Source organism: Manis pentadactyla, chromosome 1 (genome assembly GCF_030020395.1).
Source record: "Manis pentadactyla isolate mManPen7 chromosome 1, mManPen7.hap1, whole genome shotgun sequence".
Classification (NCBI taxonomy): domain Eukaryota; kingdom Metazoa; phylum Chordata; class Mammalia; order Pholidota; family Manidae; genus Manis; species Manis pentadactyla.
Window position 1 is genome coordinate 186,458,488 of NC_080019.1, and position 20,033 is coordinate 186,478,520.

At 47.3% G+C, this 20,033-nt stretch overlaps 1 protein-coding gene across 4 annotated transcripts in view; it reads left to right on the plus strand.

Moving 5' to 3' along the window:
- The window catches only part of ITSN1 (intersectin 1), a 154,092-nt gene that overhangs the window by 103,594 nt on the left and 30,465 nt on the right, over positions 1-20,033 (plus strand). For 3 of the 4 annotated variants that reach the window (XM_057504209.1, XM_057504206.1, XM_036880208.2), the window contains 5 exons: positions 432-598; positions 3,780-3,825; positions 6,061-6,182; positions 9,002-9,119; positions 10,744-10,935. In XM_057504209.1, coding sequence (XP_057360192.1) covers positions 432-598; positions 3,780-3,825; positions 6,061-6,182; positions 9,002-9,119; positions 10,744-10,935 — 645 coding nt within the window. The remainder of the gene's footprint in view (positions 1-431; positions 599-3,779; positions 3,826-6,060; positions 6,183-9,001; positions 9,120-10,743; positions 10,936-20,033) is intronic. The other variant, XM_057504213.1, reaches the window with a different exon arrangement.

A 20,033-nucleotide genomic window follows, 5' to 3' on the forward strand; every position in this document is an offset into this window, starting at 1 on the left:
TTTGATGTGCACACCGAGAGCCTGCGTGTCAGTGCCTCTCACCCAGTGCCCAGCACGGCGTGGTACTCAGTAAATATTGGTTAAAAGTAAATGTAAAACCATTTTCATTTAAAAAGAAATCATGACGTTAAGTCAAATATCGTAGACTGCTCCTGGTACTCAGTGTTGGTAGACACGCAGTTGGTTTTTTTGTCCTATGGCTGGGTCTTCACAGGAATTGTCTCACTGTCTGCCGCTACTGAAATTTTATGTGCAGGTGGGGAATGTGGAGCCCAGGGTGTTCTACAACTCGGTATTTTACCTGTGACTAGCCATTCTCTTGAACAGATCTTACCCTAACTTCCTTATTCATAAACTTGCTTTTGCAAAGCTGTCTGGGATTTCTGTAAACGATCAAGCTCTCTCCGTATCTCAATATTTCTCCCCACCAGAATTTATTGCCATGTACACTTACGAGAGCTCTGAGCAAGGCGATTTAACCTTTCAGCAAGGGGATGTGATTTTGGTTACCAAGAAAGATGGTGACTGGTGGACAGGAACAGTGGGCGACAAGTCCGGAGTCTTCCCTTCTAACTATGTGAGGCTTAAAGATTCAGAGGTAAACCCATATTAACTGTTTCCGCTCCCTTTCCATGCGGGGATTCTCTTTGCAGGGAGTCATGATGGTTGACGGTGGAAAACTCTTTTGGGTTTTGCTACGTTTGGGCATGTGACAGCAAATACAGCATGGCCTATACTTGTTTGAACCTGTCCTTTGGTGCTGCAGGGTAAGCTGTGGCTTCCCACAAGCAGAAGAACTCCCTGGGCTGAGTGGAGGCCTCAGGTCCAGAGGCTGGTCTGCAGGGGCTGGGATAACGTGGACGTTCATCTCCACTCCTGTGTGTAATTGACAGGAGTTGGAGTAAACGCTCTTGATTAGGTCTTCCTGGTCTCTGATTTAGGACACCCCAAGAAAGACAGCAATAAATATTTTGCCCCTGTAAACAACAGTATTTGGTGATACTGGCCCCAGAATACTGGGCAGTAGAGCGTTTCTAAAATGTGTACTTTTGCCTGCACAGTTGGAAGACACAAGATCTGAGAGGCGGGTGCACTTTTGGTGGGGCCTCAGGCTCCCTGCTGATGAGGCCCTGGAATTGCTTCACATGCTGTGACCCTTAGAGGGACGGTCCCCACTGCTCCACGGGGCCCTAAAAGTGCAGTGGCATAAAATGTGGTCTTGAGATGGTGTCATTTTAATGAATTGGGGGTGGGGGGGCACCTACCAGAATTTGGCAGCCCATCTCCTAGGGGCCAGTTTCGGGTTGGTGGAGAATATCAGGGTACAAATGTAGTAATTTAACAGATCCATTGCACATAAATAAAATAACAAGAATTGGCTCTTTTGTTTCTTTTTTTTTAAGCATAGGCAGTTCGTAGTTGCCTTCTCTTTCTTCTCCTACCTCCTAGGCACAGAGAAGAGCCTGGCAAAGCGCCCAGAGAGGCCGCTCTTTTGGGTGTGAGCAAGGGGACAAAGCCTGGTCTCCCATTTGAGTCCTGTGGGAAGGTGTGCTGTGGGCTTGTCCGTGGGCCCAGGACCCGCAGCTGCTTTGGGAGTGAGGCTGGGCCTGGGGACCTGCTGCGGTCACCATCAGCCTCCTCAGCTTCCCTCTGGTTCCCAGGAATAGATTAATTTTGCTGGGGTGCTTTTTTTTAGGAAGTGTCGTTGTTGGTTTGGCTTTTCTGGTTTTTTTGTTTTCCCTTGTTGTTGTCTTGAGAGCAGCTTGCTGAAGTTCCCCGGAGGGATTTGCATAAGTCTGCCCACCCTTATGCCAGGAAGAAAGCCCTTCTCCCCTGTGAGATAGCCTTGGAACTGTCCTTAGCAGACCAGGATCGGGAGAATGAAACTCTTCTCCAGGCCAACCAGTTGTGGCCAATAAGAATCAGACAAATGCTATTTCAGGAGGGTCGAGGGAAACACTAAAAACTAAACTCAGTTTCTACCAGTATGCACAAAACTCAAAGTGGCTACTTTTTGAATGTTAAAATACAAAAGCCATCACTTGTATTCTATTTGAATAAATTATGGTTTTCTATAACAAACCGTCTGCAGCCAGTAAGTTAAAAAAAATATGCTGTGACCTTTTTCAAAGGTAAGCTGAATTGTAAGGTACTTCCTTAATTAACCACAGTCTTCAAACATGAGCCACAGAAGAACCAGCAGTGCTGAAGGTTTTGGACACTTAGCTACATTTCCTAATAATGAAAAAAATCTACAAAGTCTGCTCTTTCATCCTTCTTGGACACAGAGTTCAGTATGAAAGGAAAATATCCTGTCAGGAGTAAAAACCAGGCCCAGCCTTGGATACCGGAGTCGCCCTATAGGCTTGAGAGAGGCTGTCCTGTCCTTGCTTCTCTTTCCTTATGAGAAGAGCTGTGGCACATAGTGCGGGCAGCTTCTCGACTGCATTCCGGAGGAGTATGAGGGAAGCTGGCCTTCTGAGTAGTCTTAGTTTACGTACTATGGTATTTAAAAGAGACAACATTGAAGCAACCTGAACTCTATCATTGGCTATGGCCAATCGTTTTGTTTTTTTTTATGGAATATAGGGAGTATATTGCAAATTTGTACTGGGAAAGTAATTGGTCATTTGAAATCTTGTTTCATTAGTATTCCTTTATTTTGATATGCAGCCTATAGCAAGGGAGATTGGCCAGAATATAATTTTGTATGCTAATACAGAAAGCATAATCAGAGTAAAAACTGTAATTCAAACTTTCCCTGGTAAATCATCATTAAAGTTCAATAGCAAAATAAAGGGACTATGAGAAGTTGTGTTCCTGGTAGATTAATTACATGCTTTTATTCTTACAGCAACTCTCATTTAGTTTATTAATAAGCCTTTTGTTTTTTTTTTAAATTGGAATCCTTAAAACACTGCAAGACTCAAGGATGAAAATTAATTCAGAATGAAGCACTTGGTAACAGATGACAATCTGGCCTCTGTCCTGACTCAAGGTCTCTGATGGCTTATTGAGCTGGTTTAAAATTCCAAGTGCCCATGAAGGAATTCAATCCCAGAGTACTTTTGGAGCACTTAATAGTTGAGAAGAAATAGTTTGCTTCTATGAATTGTGGGTCCAGCATGGGTAGAGAAATTTCAGAGTGTGAACAGCATCAGGTTTGGGTGGAAAGAGACACAGGAGAGTGGCTGCCTCTGGATGAAGAGGCGAACAGGGTGGGGGAGGGGGTGTTTGTATTGCCGTGGTGCTGTTGTGGTTCTTTAAAAAAAGGAAAACTCTACAGCAAATGTAGCAAAATAGTAATTTTTCATGTATTAAATCTGAGTGTGGGCTCATGGATGTTTGTTAGGGTCTCTGTACTTTTTATGTGTGAAATACTTAATAAGTAACCATTTGAGCCTAAAACATGAGCTTAGTGCTTAGGACATAGACCAGTAGTCTCCCTAGCATGGCTGCCCCCTTTCGATCTGGCCTGGGGACGGGGTGCCTATGCCACACACAGTCAGTACCCGAGCCCATGGCATCCAACAGTACTACGTACTTGGCTAATTTTTCTCTAAAGGAGAGAGTAAGGGCTGCATGTTTCAAAGTCAGTGTTTTGTCATGTATATTCCTGATTAACATCCTAATGTCAGGAGATGCAGTGCTGCTGTGTTTCCCCAGAACATAAAGGGGGTTCAGGGGCTCAGGTGGGCTTGTGTCATCATGAATCGTTTTTTAAGTTGCATGACCAAAACTCTTCAGTATGCAAATGAGACCTTTTGCTCTGTTTTAAGGGCTCTGGAACTGCTGGGAAAACAGGGAGTTTAGGAAAAAAACCTGGTAAGTTACAAACCCTGATGCTTATTTTTTAATGTTTTGAATGCGATTGATAGTTGTTCCCAATCTTTGTTTATAGGACCAGAAACCTAAAGAAAAACAACAAAAAAGAAAGACTTTTCCTGAGAGTGGTTGGAATAGACCCCTTTCCTGGGGATCCATTAATAATGTGTACATGGCTATGAACTACAGCTGTTGCTTCCCACATGGGGAGTGGGGATGTTACCAGACAGAATGTTCTCGTAGGTTGTGAGGAGGGAATTCAGGCAAGGTGGTGGTGTGTTGTGATGCATGGAGCTGTGAGGTCGGGGGTCAGCTGCTGCTCAGTCATCCTCTTATTGGGCTCAGGGAGCTCTTTTTCCTCTCATAATGGCACATTCAGTCCCAGGACGTAAACTGTGGAGGAGATTAGAGGAGCAACAAATGCCACCGCGTAGGTCCCATTAATTTAGAAGCCATTGGGTGGTTTTCCTCAGGTACACACGGAAGGTTCAGAATTATAGTCATCCCCCTGAATTCTATTTAAACAAAATCACATGTTCTATAAATAGTACCATGAAAGTCAGAAGAAAGAAGCAGATGTGGAATAATACTGTTTGCATGGCACATCTTCATCAGCCCGGTCATTTGGACGTTTTTGTGTACACCTTTAGGAAAGTACAGGTTAAAGAGCCACCACTAAGCTGGGAGAGGGATTGGTGTATCTGTGTCTGGTACTTCACCCCATATGGGCTTACGTGGCAGGGAAAAGTGGGTTTCCAGGTTGTTGTAGGATTTCAGTCAGACTCCAGATACTGGGCCACCTGGGTCAGATCCCTGCTTCACCTGAGCAGATTCCACATTCTGAACTGTCATTCTAAAGGGTCCAGATGGGCTTAACTTCGTGCTGAAACCAGCAAGCTGCCTAGGGGCACAAAAGACAGAAAAGAATGTTGGGGTAGATCCAGGGCCTTTGAGGAGTAGGAAATCCAAGGCCAAATGGGACACTAATTTGGACTTTCTCCAAACAGAAAACTCTTGGAATCTAGAGCTAGTCCTTGGTGCATTAGGGGAGAACTCTTATCCCCAGCACAGATTTCCCAGCTAGGCCTTTCAGTCGGGCCAAGGTATTTAGCAAGCTGGGCTCTTTCTTGCTTCTCTGAGTTCTCCCAAGCGTCTGGCAGGGCCAGGCCTGCCCTGTGACAGCCAGCTGCTTAGCCTAGTGTAGGGGGGCTGCCAGCAGGCCTTTCAGAGAAGTAGGAAATACCACCAGAGGATGGGGCCTTTGGGCTGCTTCTCTGCCTTTCTGCCTTTCTTTCCTTCTTTCTTTCTAAAGGACAGTTATGGAGGAGAGGGTGTAAAGGAGTAGGACAGTTTGTTCTATGTGCTTCTAGAAGTTTAGAAAGCAGTTGCAGTGGATATGCTACCATTCGGTCGAAGCAGGATTTTGTCTTTTCACTCTCGACCTCTTTGCCATAGAAATGTGCTTTCCAGAGCCTGGTCTGTGGTGCTGCTGGAATTTTTCCCATGAGATTTTTAACATTCAGGAAAAGTACAAAACTGTTTACATTTTTTCTGTGCTGAATTGTTTTTGCATTAAATTTCCTTCTAAACTCCAGATTCCTCCTTTAACTTGGAATAAAAAGAAGTAAAGCTACATTGACATGATTCCTACCTGATACCCTCAAAATGTGGTCCACAAAGAAAATGGTCTTGTGGGTGGGGCTGAGTCTAAAGTAACAACATGTAAAGCAGCTAATGCCATGCTCCCGGTGCTCTCTGAAGACAGTAGGGTTCCTGTTTCTACTGTTTTGACAGGTGGAAGGCGTCACTTTATTCACTTCCATCCTTGAGCGTGCTGTGTGCTAAGCACTGCTGGGACAGAGGGCCGGGTGGAGATGAATGAGGCCCTGCTTGTTGGCATCAGGGTGTTCGCGGTAATCGTGGGAGGAGCTGGGACAGAAAGGACAGGAATTGGGAGAGTGAAGGGGGGGTTCATGGAGGAAAGCTGGTAAGTAAGCTCTGAGAGAGAGCGAGGGAGTCCTGGGGCAGTCTGGGCCCCCAAGCCCTTGAATGCTGTTTGCCTTGTAGGTTGCGGAATGGGGGACCATTCAGTGAGCCATCTTCATTTAGTAAAAAACCAGCCCAAAACATTGCCTTTATGATGTTAATCTGTGAACCTGAGAGATGGCTGGGTCTTCTAGAATTTCCTTCTCCTGGCATTAACAGTGGGCTGCAATGTTTGATCTTGTTTTTCAGAAATCGCCCAGGTTATTGCCTCCTACACCGCTACGGGTCCTGAGCAGCTTACCCTGGCCCCTGGTCAGCTGATTTTGATCCGAAAAAAGAACCCAGGTGGATGGTGGGAAGGAGAGCTGCAAGTTAGTGTCTTTTCCACATGTTTAAAATCCTCTGATCAAGTCTGAAAATGCAGAGTCTCAAAGGGACACTATTTCATTGCAAAGTACATATAACCCTGCACCTACCTAAATCCTGTTTGAGTAGCGAGAGTGACCACATTATCTGAATCTGTTTGTTTCCTAAGCCTCAGACAGCCAGTAGCAGAACTGTGAGAGCTAAGGATTCATCTGCAGATTTAGCCAAATCTATTTGATGCCTGAGTTCAGGTAGTGAGAATTCGTGGCGACTCTCTGCAGAGAAGCGTCCTTAGTGTCACAGCCTGGTAGGGGTATGGCTTTCCCTCAGTGGCATTAGAAGGTGTGGCACAGTAGCAGGTTTCTTTGCATTTGAACCCACATCTGTACACCACAACATTTTTAGTTTGTGCATGTGTACCTCAGTTTACCAATTTGTTGAGGCAAACCTTCGTCAAGGAGGGGGAGATCTATGTTGTGGTGAGCTGAAGAGCTACAGTACGTTCCTGTGCTTTTGGGGCAGCTAATTAAACAATAAAGTGCCAGAAGGTGAAGAGTAAGCTAGTGGACCAAGGAAATGTGTCTTGGCCAGAGTGGAAGCGCAGCCTGGAGAGTCAAAGGCAAGCTCCTCCTGGGGAGCATGCTGGCGGGTGGGCGGCCACAAAATCCTGTCCAGTGGGCTGACCAGATTGAGCTTCCTGGCTTGGGAGTCTGAAATTTGCAGTCTTGGGATCCACTCCTCTTTTTTAATGTGTCTGCTCCTTTGCTGGGTAGGGAGAGAGAGGCCTTCCTCAAAGCAGCAGGTCTTAGTCCTAATTGGCCTTGGACCATGTCACTCTCTGTCTGAAGACTTGGTTGCCTCCCACTGCCCATCCTCCTGCCAGAGGCCTCCCACGAACACCCGCCAAGCCCACCTTTACAGCCACACATCTTACAGGCCTTACCAACTCAGCAGCGGGCATCTCCACTACAGCCTTGTTTGGGGATTGGCTCTCTTGAAAACAAGCAACACCCTCAGGCGCTCGGCCCCACTGTCTCTGCTCATTCCACACCTCCCCCATTCCTCAGGAGCTAGCCACATCCCATTGCTTCTGGAAGCTTTCTGGGACCATCCCACCAGAAGCGACATGTGCCCCTGAGCTGTGGTGGCCTCGATGCCTGCACCACACTTGGTATTTAATATTGATGCTGACATTATTACTTAGCTTTCATGCATATTTCTTATTTCTGCATGTAGGTTATCAGTTCCTTGAAGGCAACAACCATATTTTTTCATCCTTATGCTCCTCATTCCTTGCTCAAAAGAGAATTTTGAATGGTTCTTGCAGTCCATAATAAAGTGGGTGAATGGCTCTGCCCAGGAGGGCTTCAGTGCTCTACCCCGTTTCTCTCACTGTGGATGCACCAAGGAAGTCATTGCCAGTGAGCGCTGTGTTCTGCCCTTGTGAATCTGCAGGCATGTGAGAAACGGGGGTCACTGCAAGCCAGATGGCAGTATACAAGATAGGTAAACATGTGTGGACTTGTAAATCAGTCGCTGCAGTCATCAGGGGACTCACTGTGAAAATAAAAGCCTCAGTCCTTGAGCCAAGGGCATGAAGTCTATCAGTTTGCAGGGAAAGTGAAACTTGATCTGGGTTCTAAAAGTAACAACCCAAAAGTATCCTTCTTGGTAAACTGGTGGTTGGGAGGACAGAGGTGAGGTGGCAGAAGTTTTAGTTTTATTTCCTTATTTTGGGAATAGGTAATATAGTCACCTGGTTTACAATTCAAAAGTTACAAAAGAGGATACAATTGTCTCCCTCCCACCCCACCCTCAAAGGCAGCTGCTTCCCTCAGGCCTTGCTCCTTGTGCGTGTGTGCACGTGCACGTGTACATATCACTCGCCTTGGTCCTGTCAGTGTGTATATTTGGGTAGTCATGGCAGGCCTCGTGGTCCCTAACTAGTCTTTCCCGTATCACACCATTGTGTCGTGGTTGCATGTCTTGGCTCACCACGTTTATTATTAAAGTTCGTCCGTGTCTCATACTACTCCTTTCCAACACCCAGCATGTAAACCCTCAATAAATGGATCTTGTATTGAATTAGATTGAAGGGAAAGGGAAAAGAATGTCAGTGAAAGGTGTGGCTGTAGCCATCAGCCAGGCCTGAGGGTTTTGGAAACAATGTCACCTCCAGCCTCCTTGCGTTCTGTATGTATTGCCTGGACGTTTTTGCATTATCTGTAAGAAGAGTGCAGACATCATTGTGAATCTTGGCTTGCCATAACTAGTCTATAACCCTGAGACTGTCACTTAACTTTTCTGAGCCTCACTTTCGTCATCTGGGAAATGCGAATAGTAATAGTTTTAAACTTCTGGAATTGTGTAGATAAATGCACAAGAGGCTTAGTGCAGGTTCTGACTCATATAAAGCACTGGGTAAGCATTGACTACTGCTACTGCTGTTAATGTTATTCCTAAAATCAACATACAATGGTGGCATTTACCATCATCTCTACATTATCTGAAATTAACATTGAAGGTTCCATGAGCAGGCTGTTGTATTCTAGAAGCACCATGCACTCTGAATTATGATCCACACACCACACACTCCAGCCCATGCAAAACCTCCCAGGTTTGGCTGACCAGTGATTACCACAGTTTGCGTTATAGCTATCATGGTTTTGAGTTATGATACTGTCCATCCATAGATTCCCCTGTTAATGCCATTTGTTCTGCAGTTACGTGTAAGCTTTGTTTAAGTGCTCGGTTAACAAAGCAAACTGTACCATCAAAGAACATGAACCTTTTAAACATTCTGCTATAATTTTTTTCTTACTAGGCACGTGGGAAAAAGCGCCAGATAGGCTGGTTCCCTGCTAACTATGTAAAACTTTTAAGTCCTGGGACGAGCAAAATCACTCCAACAGAGCCACCCAAGCCGACAGCAGTCCCCGCAGGTAGGCAGTTCTTATCTCTACTTAGAAAATGGTCTGCTGGTCGCATTAGTCTTCCAGAGGATTTGAAGTATATTAGTGTGCTTTCTCATCTGCTGTGCTTGCTGGGACTAATGCCCGACGAATATGATATGGAATATGTTTTTCAAAAGGACCAAGTGTCTAAGCAGCTCTGCTGTGCTGGGCACAGCAGAGCCCTTGTTGGAACGCTCTTCCTAAAGGCATCATGAATGCAGTGGCATTAAAGCCAGATTTCTCTCTTGAGTTCCTTCCAGCTTTTTAAATTGGGATTTGGGCTAGGGGGGTGAGGGGACCAAAAAGGGACTCCTAAAAATAAATGGCTGGGGTCTGAAGAGGTCAGGAGATTGAGCTGGAGGCCATGGGGTGTCTGTTGGTTGTAATGCGCTGCTCACTGGATACTAAAATAACTCCCCCGTGGCATTTCCTGTGAGCAGAGGGGCTTCGCTTCACGGGCAGGGCGGCGGCCACTCTCTCCTAGAGGACTCAAAATTTCTGAGAGCCCTGCAGATGAGCCGGTTCACTGTTTTCTGATTGAAGGGACCACATTAGATGCTTCAGTAATACTTGAGATGGGTGAGGATAGGGGAGCAGAATTCTGTGCTAGGTATTTATAAGCCACCAATTCTTGGGTGGCATTTATGGAAAATGCAGTTTTTATTCCCGTAACCATGGTTAAATGCCTGTGCTGTACATCCCCAGTGAAATAAGATTAGAACTTGGCAGCCTTTGCAAGAAATGAAAGGATTGGCGAACTCTGTGACTCATTCCGGACCCCAGCTGGGCCTCTCTGCCTGAGCTGTGGCCTCATATGGGCAGAGGGGCGTGGTGCCAGCTGGACCTCCTCTCCCTTAGGTTGGCCTGGCCGCGTCCCCTGGTTGAAAACCACAGAAATAATTTGCTGAAGTGATTGAATTAGCTGAAGAATTTGAAAAACCTAAACCTATATGCAGGCTGGTTAAGAAGGACTGAGTGGAGATGCAGTCTAACTGTGTAGACTTCTTTGATGTGTAATACTGCCAGGGAATGAAAGCAGTTTAACATCCCCTAGGTCTGAGGGAAAATGAGAGGAGAGAAACTGTTCCCAAATGTGGAAATTTCTTTGAGACAAAATGTTGGGCACAAAGATACAGCAGAACAAAACACTGATTTTAGTTTTCACTAAGATTTGGAATTTTTGGAGGTCAAGTGATAATTACCTTTCACCTTTAAAAAAAGAGGAAAAAAAAAACAAGAATGAGAGTGAACCCTCCACGATCCACAGCTGTCCTGGGCTTGGGCCGCTCTTCCAAGTCAGCATTTATCCTCCCACAGAAATGACTCCATGGAAGCATTCAGTTATCATTGTAAATTTTCTGCTGACAAGTGAATCTGAAAAAGAGGAAGAGCTCATAAAAACTAAAGACTTAATGTGAAATTTTTGCTGTCGTCTTGGTTTTTAATCCTTCTTCTTCCTCTATTGCCCTCCCCATACCAACCCATCAGGGCACATCACTTAATTTTATCCTTTTCCAAAAGCACAAAACACGAGAATATGTAGTGACCCCCAAGCTGCCCCTCTGCATGCGCCCCAGATGTGCGGCCTCTCACCCAGCCCTGTCTTCTGCAGTGTGCCAGGTGATCGGGATGTATGATTACATGGCCCAGAACGACGACGAACTGGCCTTCAACAAGGGCCAGATCATTAACGTTCTCAACAAGGAGGACCCCGACTGGTGGAAAGGGGAAGTCAGCGGGCAAGTGGGGCTCTTCCCATCCAATTATGTGAAGCTGACCACAGACATGGACCCAAGCCAGCAATGTAAGTGCCCTGGCAGCCCTGTTGCCTCTCCTCTCTGGTACCTTACGGTAAAACATGCAGCATTGCTCTGATTCTGCCGAGCTTTGTTTGCAGAACTTAAAGCTACACCATTGCTGCATTCACAACAGTCTCTTTGAAGACCTTCTGTAATGCAAGACTATCTTGTGGGATTTGTTTTTGTTTGTTTCGGTTTTTTTTCCATTCCTTCTGTAGCATGCCCCTGCCCTCTCCTCCCCCCTTCCCCCCCTTTTTTTAAAAATCATTTTGGCACCATGCTGTTTACATGCCTGACTCATTTTCCTAGCTTGAATTTTGCTCATTGTTTTGTTTTGCTTATGTGTTGTTTTCCTCCTTTTTCTAGGAATCATATGTTGTCCATCCCCCCCTCAGGCTTGAAAGTCCTCAAAGAGACCCACTATCCCATATCACTGCCCAGAGGGATGATGGGAGATGCAGCCTTGATCATGTGACTTCCAGCATGATCACCTACTGCCTTCTGAGTAGAAGAACTCACTGCAGAGCAGTTTACCTCATTTTACCTTAGTTGCATGTGATGGCAATGTTGAGTTATTACTTGCAGAGATAGAAGCAAAAATTACAAAAATACACAGGGTAGTGGGTCCTTTTGTGGCTTTCCTAGTGACTCCAATTGACTCCCCCCACCTTTGCACAGGTGCTTTCAATAGTTTTAAAATGATTTTGAAATATATATTTTAGCCTTTTAATAAAAATAAGTAAATTACTTCTTTGCTATTTTGGTTTTGCAAAAAGACCCACTATCAAGGAATGCTGCATGTGCTATGAAAAAAAATGTTCCAAATGTCCATAAATCTGAGACTTGATGTATTTTTTTCACTTTGTCCAGTGTTACCAACTGAATTGTGTAGTTTGGGTTCATTCCTACTGTAGAAGTGCAGAGTTCAGTCTATCTGTTTTAAAGACGTGTAGAATGAGCCCAATTAAACAGAAGGTGTTTTGTGCTTGTATGTGTGTATCAGATGTACCTTACTGAGCATGTAATAATACATCCTGTACATAAGAAGTTAGTTCCTTCCATATTACTTTGTATGATGCTCTAATCATAGCGCATTAATTTTATTTTGCACAGTGACCTTGTAGCCACACAAGAAAGCACCTGTGTTTTTGTTCGGTCTCAGATTTATCTGGTTGAGTTAGTGTTTCCTGTTTGGGGTTTTTAATTTTGCGTGTTTTCATACCATAAATTCAGTAGCCAACACCATTCAGGTTGTTACAATCAACGCAACCTTTTCTTAAAGTCTTTGTTACCTGACGTTTTATTCTAGTTACTTTTCATGGGATGACACATTTTGAACAAGTAATTTTCTTAATTTTCTTGACAAGAAAGAATGTATAGAAGTCTCCCTGCAATTAATTTCCAATGTTTACATTTTTTAACTAGACTGTGGAATCTCTACAGGTTAATATGAAATGGAGCTCATGGTCCGCTTATGTGTTAGATGTGTTTAGCTGAAGCCATGTTTGTCTTTCAAACACTAGTTGGAAGCTCTCAATAAAAATGCCCGTTGCCGGCAGCACAGGAAACGGGGTTGGGGAAGCCTCAAGCACAGTCGGGCAGCTCTGCTCCTGGCTTTTTAACCTGAAGTTCCTTCTGTTTCTCTCTCTCTGTGGAGACTGTGCTGGCGACTGTGCAGAGGTCCTTCTCCACTCACGCGGTGCAGAGGATGAGGGCCGCTCCTCCTTGTCCACTCGCCCTTCAGTATTTTCATGGATATGAATGTAAAATATATAAATATATAAACCTGCGGCTTTAACAACTGTAATACAACCTTTTGGATTAGTTACGTGTATAGATAATTAAATTCTTCATATAAAAGTTAGATGGAAATGTCTCTGTGTTCTTGATGTTGGAGCCTGACAGTGGCGGCAGGAGCCCCCAAGGGCTAAATGCCAGCAGGTGGCCTGCTGCCCGGGTGCCCACTGTGACGTGTGCTCTTTGAAATACCGACATCATCAGATCCCCAGCGAGTCTTCTTTGAATGGCCCTCCCTCTCACCTTGCTGTCCTCTCCTCCCTGATCAACATGTGAACAATTGTCCCTTTTAATACTGGTTTTGAAGAGTAGGAAGACCACACCGCTGAGCAGTTAACTGTCTCAGTGGGCATTCAATATATGTCATTGACACATTGACAGGTGTGTGATCTGAGTCAGGGTACAAAACATTTTTTTGAAAGATGTATCATAATAAGGGGATCTGTTGAACAGCCAAAAATATGTGGGTAAAGATGGAAACTTTCACATCTTCCAGACATGTTCGCCATCTGTTTCTGCCTTGCACAGTCCAGTCTCTTGCCTTTATCGGAATAAATCAGCGTACATGTTGATGAGAACTGTTTGCTACTATGACCACGTGCTTGATTCCATTCATGAACTTCACTCATTGGTCCTCCTCTGCCATTAAGTTGAAAAGTGATCTCCATCAACTCAGCAAATATTTTGGAGGAGAGAGCCATCATGTGTTGGGTGCCCCGCTGGGTTCTGGGGAGAGTGTGCTGCTCAACCAGTAGAGACAGGGTCCTTGGCCTCATGGAGTTCATGTTCTAATGAGAAAAGCAAGCAGAATACCAAACGAGTGCAGCATACATATATGTAGATGTGGTGTATGTGTGGTAAGTGCTGTGCGAGGAAAGTGTGGATGCCGGTCACAGCTGAGCAGACATTCAGAGCAGAGAGGGAGGGGAGGGCAGCTGCAGGGAGAGGATCAAAGAACCCTTCCAGGAAGAAGTGATATTTGAGCTGAGATCTGAAAGATAAGTAGAATGAAGCCAGGAAGAGAAGTGGCTATTCTAGGCAGTGATGTCAGGATGTGCAAAGGCCCGGAGGTGGGCGGAGAGATCTTATCACTGCCCCCGTGGAACAGCGATTGAGGCAGCAAGCCCCAACTCTTGCCCAGGACCCCTCACCTGTGTAAGCCAGTGTTTCTTCTCCAGCCTTGAGTTTGGCTGGAAGTGATTCAATGTCAAGGTGGGTGATACTCTATGCTCTGTATAACTCTCTCTCTAGATCATTCCAGCAGGACTCCTTCTGGGTTTGTGAAGCTGACCCAGGTCATGCCCCCAAGAAACTGCTCTTGCCCCTCACACATCACTTAGTTTGCATTACTGTAGAGGATCCATTTGACCCAGTGCTCCCCAACCCGAGGGAATGCTGCTTTCAGCTCGTGGCTGGAGATGGGCGGCTGCTGAGCATGCTACAGTGTCCAGGACTTTCCCCACAGAAAATAATTATCTGGCCCCAGATGTCACCAGAACCAAGGTTGAGAAACCCTGGTCTCAGCCACTGGCCTCGTGGTTAATGCTCACCTGGTTGTTCATGGCCAACAAGTGGCCTTCGTTGGTGGCCGCCCAGCTTGTTCAGTAACTACTGTTGAATAAACTTGATTGGTGAATAAGTTTTTCCTATATATCTACATCATAAATGGTCCCAGAGCCTTGGTTTTATATTTTAAATGATCTTATTCTCGGTTGTTTCCTGTACTCTGCAATTTGTACTAAATTACTTTAGGCAAGTTCTCAGAGAACCTGGTTAACAAAAATGTGAATGAAAGAGAGAGAAAGCATCTTACTTCTAATTAAATTAGCAAAGTGAAAGGCTCTCCTTTGGGCCAAGAACTTAAAGATGTCATATTTTGGGGGGGCTATTTTTTAAACAAAAATAACTTGTTACTACATCATGTAACTTTGTAATTGGTCTTGACTTGTCTGTGAGAATATATTTGCAGCTGAATTTTGGGTACATTTTGCTCCAGAGGTACGTGGACGAGAAGAGTGCACATAAGATCACCTTCATTTTGCAGTTTTGAACTGCTTTCTTAAGGCCACTGCCTCCCAACATGCAGAGCCAGGCCTAGGGGGCTGAAGGGATAGTCGCGGCCATGTGGCCCAAACCCCAGACTGGCTCTGCATGAAAGAGTGTTTGAGGGAAGCTGACCTAAAGCAAGGATTCATTTCCTTTGTAACATTACAGAATACTACACTACACTGTCCCATGTGTGGGAGAAACTGGTGTCTGCCCTGTTTCTGGAAGGCCACCAGGCAGACCCAAGTTCCCCTGCCAGGTTGACAGTGTTTGCTGCACCTTGTTTGATCTCATCAAAAGAAAAACCTCGTAACACTAGCTCAGGAAAACCCCTCTAAATAGTACGTTTAAACATATGACATTGTCAACATTCCTGTTACCTATAAAACAGCAATTTCCTGTGGTTCAACCCAATACACTGTTGATGACTGCCTGGCACACAGTAGGTTAGGTGCCCAAAAATACCTGTTGACTGAGCAGGTCAAGGAGTTCCAGGTCTCCATACACACAGCCGAGATGTTTCTGCAGTTCCCTTTCCCTGTAGATGTGAGCCTTCTTGGAAGGGGCTGCTCTTCGAGTCGTGCTCATTTGGTCTGTGGGGAGGCACAGGACCGGGGGCGCTAGGGATTGGCAGCCTTCAGGTGGGCCAGGTCCCCGCTCTGGCAGGAGGTGGAGAAGCGCCCACCCAGATCACAGCTGGGGAACAGGCCTGACCAGTCAGTCAGTCAGTCCTACTTCTTGACAAATTGAAAATCATTTCTGAGGGAAAGTGAATAGTCATTCATTTTTTTCTTCTAGCAAAATTATAAGTTAATCCTATTCATTCCTTTTAGTTCCAAAAATACCCAAGAAGAGTTTTTATGGAAACTACATGAATGGCAGCAATCCCAAAATGCACAGAAAAATAGCTCCTTCTTCAGAGTGTCTGATATTTTGGAAATGGTAGCATAGAGAAACATAAAGTCACAGATCACCATAGCTTTATTTGAGTATTTCACTTCAGCCAGAGTTCTCTTGGGCCCTTCTTTAAGAAAACTCCACACAGGGAAACCAGACTTTCAGAATGTTTCCTGGTGTGTAATTATTCCATTTCAGAGGGTTCCACTGCCTTTCAGGAAGGCTGTGTTCTTTAAAGTGAAAACTCCCCAGGCATTTTTAAATGATAGGACTTGATTCACAAAAATTAAGGGTTGTTTGTAAAAAAGGAGAATTGGCTATAAGGTTGTGTCAGTGTGGCTTGCTGTCATGTGTATTACCACTTAGAAGCTACCATGTCAGTGTTTTATGTTCTCAGCAGGCTGCGTATGTGGCTGTGTGACAGACACAGCGGTTTACAGGTGACAATGCCTACATCTGTAGCTTGGTAACAGTGAATGAAATGGTGAGGTCAGGGTGGAGCCAGAAGCAGATAAACAGAACTCTATGGAAGATTCTGGCGGAGGCTGACGGCTGGTGCTTCCACATCTGCCTGGCACCTGGTGTCGGTGATGCTGCAAGCTTCAAAAGAGGAAGTACCTCTTTCTTTCACTCACCCATCAGGTTTTAAAGTTGAACCGCTCCACTTCTTGCTGTAGTTTCTCCTCAGTAACCCAGGAGAGGGAAGGCGCTGTTGCTCTGCCATTTTTCACAGTATTGAACAGCCCCGTTCACCTGGTTTCCCCTCCCATGTCCCGTGCTGTCCCTTGCCCCCTCGGTCCCTGTCACACCATCATGCACACTGGATCCACCTATTGCATTCCAGGCACCCCAGGAAAATGGGGAAAGGTCTCTGTGCAGAGAGGGGGTGCAGAGATGCTCCCCTGGGATTATTCAGACTTTGTACCTTGCAGGTTGGAGCGATGACCACCAGGGCAGCCCCCAGACTCTGCCGGGCTCTTCCACAGCATCCTGTTTGAGGAGAACAACCCCGACTAGCCAGGGCCTCGGGGCCATCTCCTCCATGTAGTCACGGCTGCATTTGCGGAGGGGTGGAGAATGGGTTCCACTTCCCTCGGGCTCACCCAGAGCTGCGGCTGCTGTGGGCCTTTGGAGCTGTTGGCCAAGATTGTGCCCATTGCTGCACCTTTTCAGTGCACAAGCTCCAGATGCGACGGGCCTCCTCAGCCATTAGTCCCCCCACCGTGCCCCCGACTGCAGGTGGATTTCCCAGAGACGCAGGCTTGCTGGAGATGCCCTTGCTCTGTGCCACCCAGAGAACGTGTCGCTAGCATTTTTCAGTGTCCATTCTTGGTCTCTGCCAGAAAAACATGGCACTGTGTAAAACAGCACAGCTTATCTCCAAGCTCAGTATAATGCTCCACTCCATTTCTCTTAAATTTTGGAACATTTTATTTTCCTATAGGCCGAGTGGGGGTGGGGAGACCCACATAACTATATCCTGGGTCCTTTCAGAGGCTAGGAAACAACACAAGGTGGCGCTGCAGAGCACGGGGTCCAGGCCCAGCTCTGCCACTCCCGTTGTGTGACTGTGGGCGTGACTGACCCTCTAGTGCTGCTGTTTCCTCACTTCCATGTGGAGAGAGAACAGTAACACCTGGGAGATAGTAAGTCACCAGTAGATACTTGCCTTTAAGACTGCATTTTAAGACTTTTCAAAAAACCTGCTTTTGCTGATCAGGGATTTCAGAGAAGAAAGACTGGACAGCTTCTCTTAAGACTTTCAGGCATCTCATTCATCTGGGCAGAGATCAGGGCTCCCTTTTCTCCGGTGGCAGGAGGCCCACCCATGTGGAAGCAAGCAGCTTTTCAGATGCCTTCCCCATGCCTGCCGACGTGCCAGGACCTCCAGCCCCACCGGCAGGCTGGTGGTGGAGGGGGAAGGGCCGCCCGTGTTTCACACGGTGGGCGGTGGGGAGGCCGGCCTAGCACATGGAATGTGCAAAGCTTTTAAATGTCATGTCTGTGGACTGTGTTGGCAGGCCCATGCAGCGCTCCACAATAAACCTGTCACAGATGCCTTCAGTCACTGGCTTCTTTATTTCTCATTGTGTTCTGGGCCTTGTGTTCTCCTGCCAGCAAACACTGGAACGTTCAAGCCCCTAACATGCCTGGCAGCAACTCAGTTTTTTTTAAAGCAACTGTGCAGCTTGGATAAGGGACCTGTGTCTCTAGGGGGTGCTCCCCCAAAGCACTGTCTCCAGAGCAGCCGCCCCCAGCATGCTGGCATGGGGAGGTTAATTCTCTCCTGCTCCCCTGCACACCCTGAGCTGCCTCTCAGGGGCCAGGGCTTTGGGTTTGGACGCCTCTGCTCTGTTTGCTGGGCCTCCAGCAGAGCATGAGGCCCTGTGTTCTGCCCCAGCAGAGGGGGCAAAGCCAGGTTACCCTTCTCCTAGGGCACTGCCTTGTAGTTCTGAGGCCCTGTGGGAAGGCCTGCCACTCTGGGACAGCCCTCCACTGATGTGACACCACCCCACCATCCTCTAGGGACAGAGGTTCACCCACCAGTCCCCTGCAGACCCCCTCCCTTCACCTTGTGGTGTCAAAGGCTCCAGACAACGCCTGGGAGTTCAGGAGGGGCCCAGCCTACCCGGGTTTCCCCAGGAAGCAGCTGCTCTCCCACAGCTCCTTGTGCATCATGGCTGAGGAATATGGGACCAGGTGGTAGGGTGGTGCTCCGTGGACACAGGCACTCAGGCGCCCCGTACCTTGCGGACTGAAGGAGCTGGTGGAGACCACCAGCAGACAACCAGCAAGCCATTTCAGCTGGCGCTCGGTGGTGTGGGGCAGAGAGCGACTGGGGGGCCAGGGCTGTAGTAGATGGGAGGCCCAGAAGGCTCTTTGCAGAGCTGACGTGAGGGAGGAGATCAGACTGCAGAGAACGAGTTCACGTGGGAAGATCATTCCAAGCTGAGGAACAGCACTTGCAAAGGCCCTGAGGGTGAACGAGCTTTCCCTGCCCCTCCCATAAGGACCACTCACTAGGCTTCTAGCTGGTCTCTGCTTCTGGTTCACGGTCTTCCAGCCTCTTCTCCACACCATGGTCAGAGAGCCATTTGAAAACTGAACTATTCTGCTAAAATCATCCAGGGGTTCCCAGTACCTGTGGGTTAAAGACCCAAATCTTGTGGTTGGTCTGCAAGACCATGCCTGATCTGCCCCCTTCTTCTCCAGCCTGCCTGTCAGCCATCTCCACACCGCTCCTCATTTATATCTATTTGTGCTCAATTTTAGCACAGCTCAGTCATCGCTGCTCAGGGAAGCCTTCCCCAGTAGGTGCCCTCCTTTCTGAGCTGCTGACGGGAAAGCAGGAGTGGCCGCCATCACCTAAGAACCTTCCAGGTCTCCGGTGCTGCAGGGGCAGGGCGCACGGGCCTCTAGCTTATAGGAGGGATGCTGAGACTGGACGAGGTGAAGCCCCAGGGCTCCTTATGGAGTTGGTCTCTAGCATCCTGACTACTGTTCTTTCTAGTTCTTTCTGCCATATTTCGAGTCCAGGCTTCAGTTGTCCCAATGGGTTTCCAACTGGCTGTCTTGAAAACTGTCTTCTCTGACCTCCAGACCACTTGATGGAAAGGTCCACTTACGTCACTGTCCCCACTGTAGCACTGTGGGCCCACCCTGGGGAGGAAGCGAGGCGGATGCAGGTGGCGCGGCTGTGGAGACTTTCCCTCCTTAGAGACCCCATGACTCAACCTCCCAGAGCCTCGGCACCTCCCGGCTCCATGCGCCTGCACGTGGGAGGTGGTGGGCTCCCGTGTGCGGACCCCCATCACCCGGCCCCACTCTGTCGAATATTACCCAGCCAGAACCTTCCCTCTGTCACCAGTCTCCTCACCACCTTCTCAAGTCTCTTGGGCCAAGCTGATGTCTCTGATGGGCCCTAAGCAGGATACCCTCACCCCATCTTTCCCACCTCCATCCACCCATCTTCACCCCCTGCCTTTCTCTGCCTCCCGGCCCAGCTGTCTGACTTGCACGACTTGTTCTTTGCTGAGCTCCTGGTGGCTTCTCACCATAAAGATGAGTGGATAGAGATGATGCACAAGCACATAGACACTCCGAGCCCCTGCTCTGACTGCGCCCCCTGGAGGCTGGGCTGTACCCCATGAAGACCTCCACAGCCACCACACTCATAAATACCGACGGCTCCTTCCCCTGTGTGGTTTATTATTGCCTGATGCCCGCCTCCCTGGTGGCTTAGAAACTGGAGGGCAGCATCTGCCTTGTACACTTGCTTGTCACCGTGCGCACAGCACTTGCTCAGGCGGTGCTCACAGCGGGCGGGCTGCTGCCTCCAGTTGCTCCTCTGGCTCATCCTTCC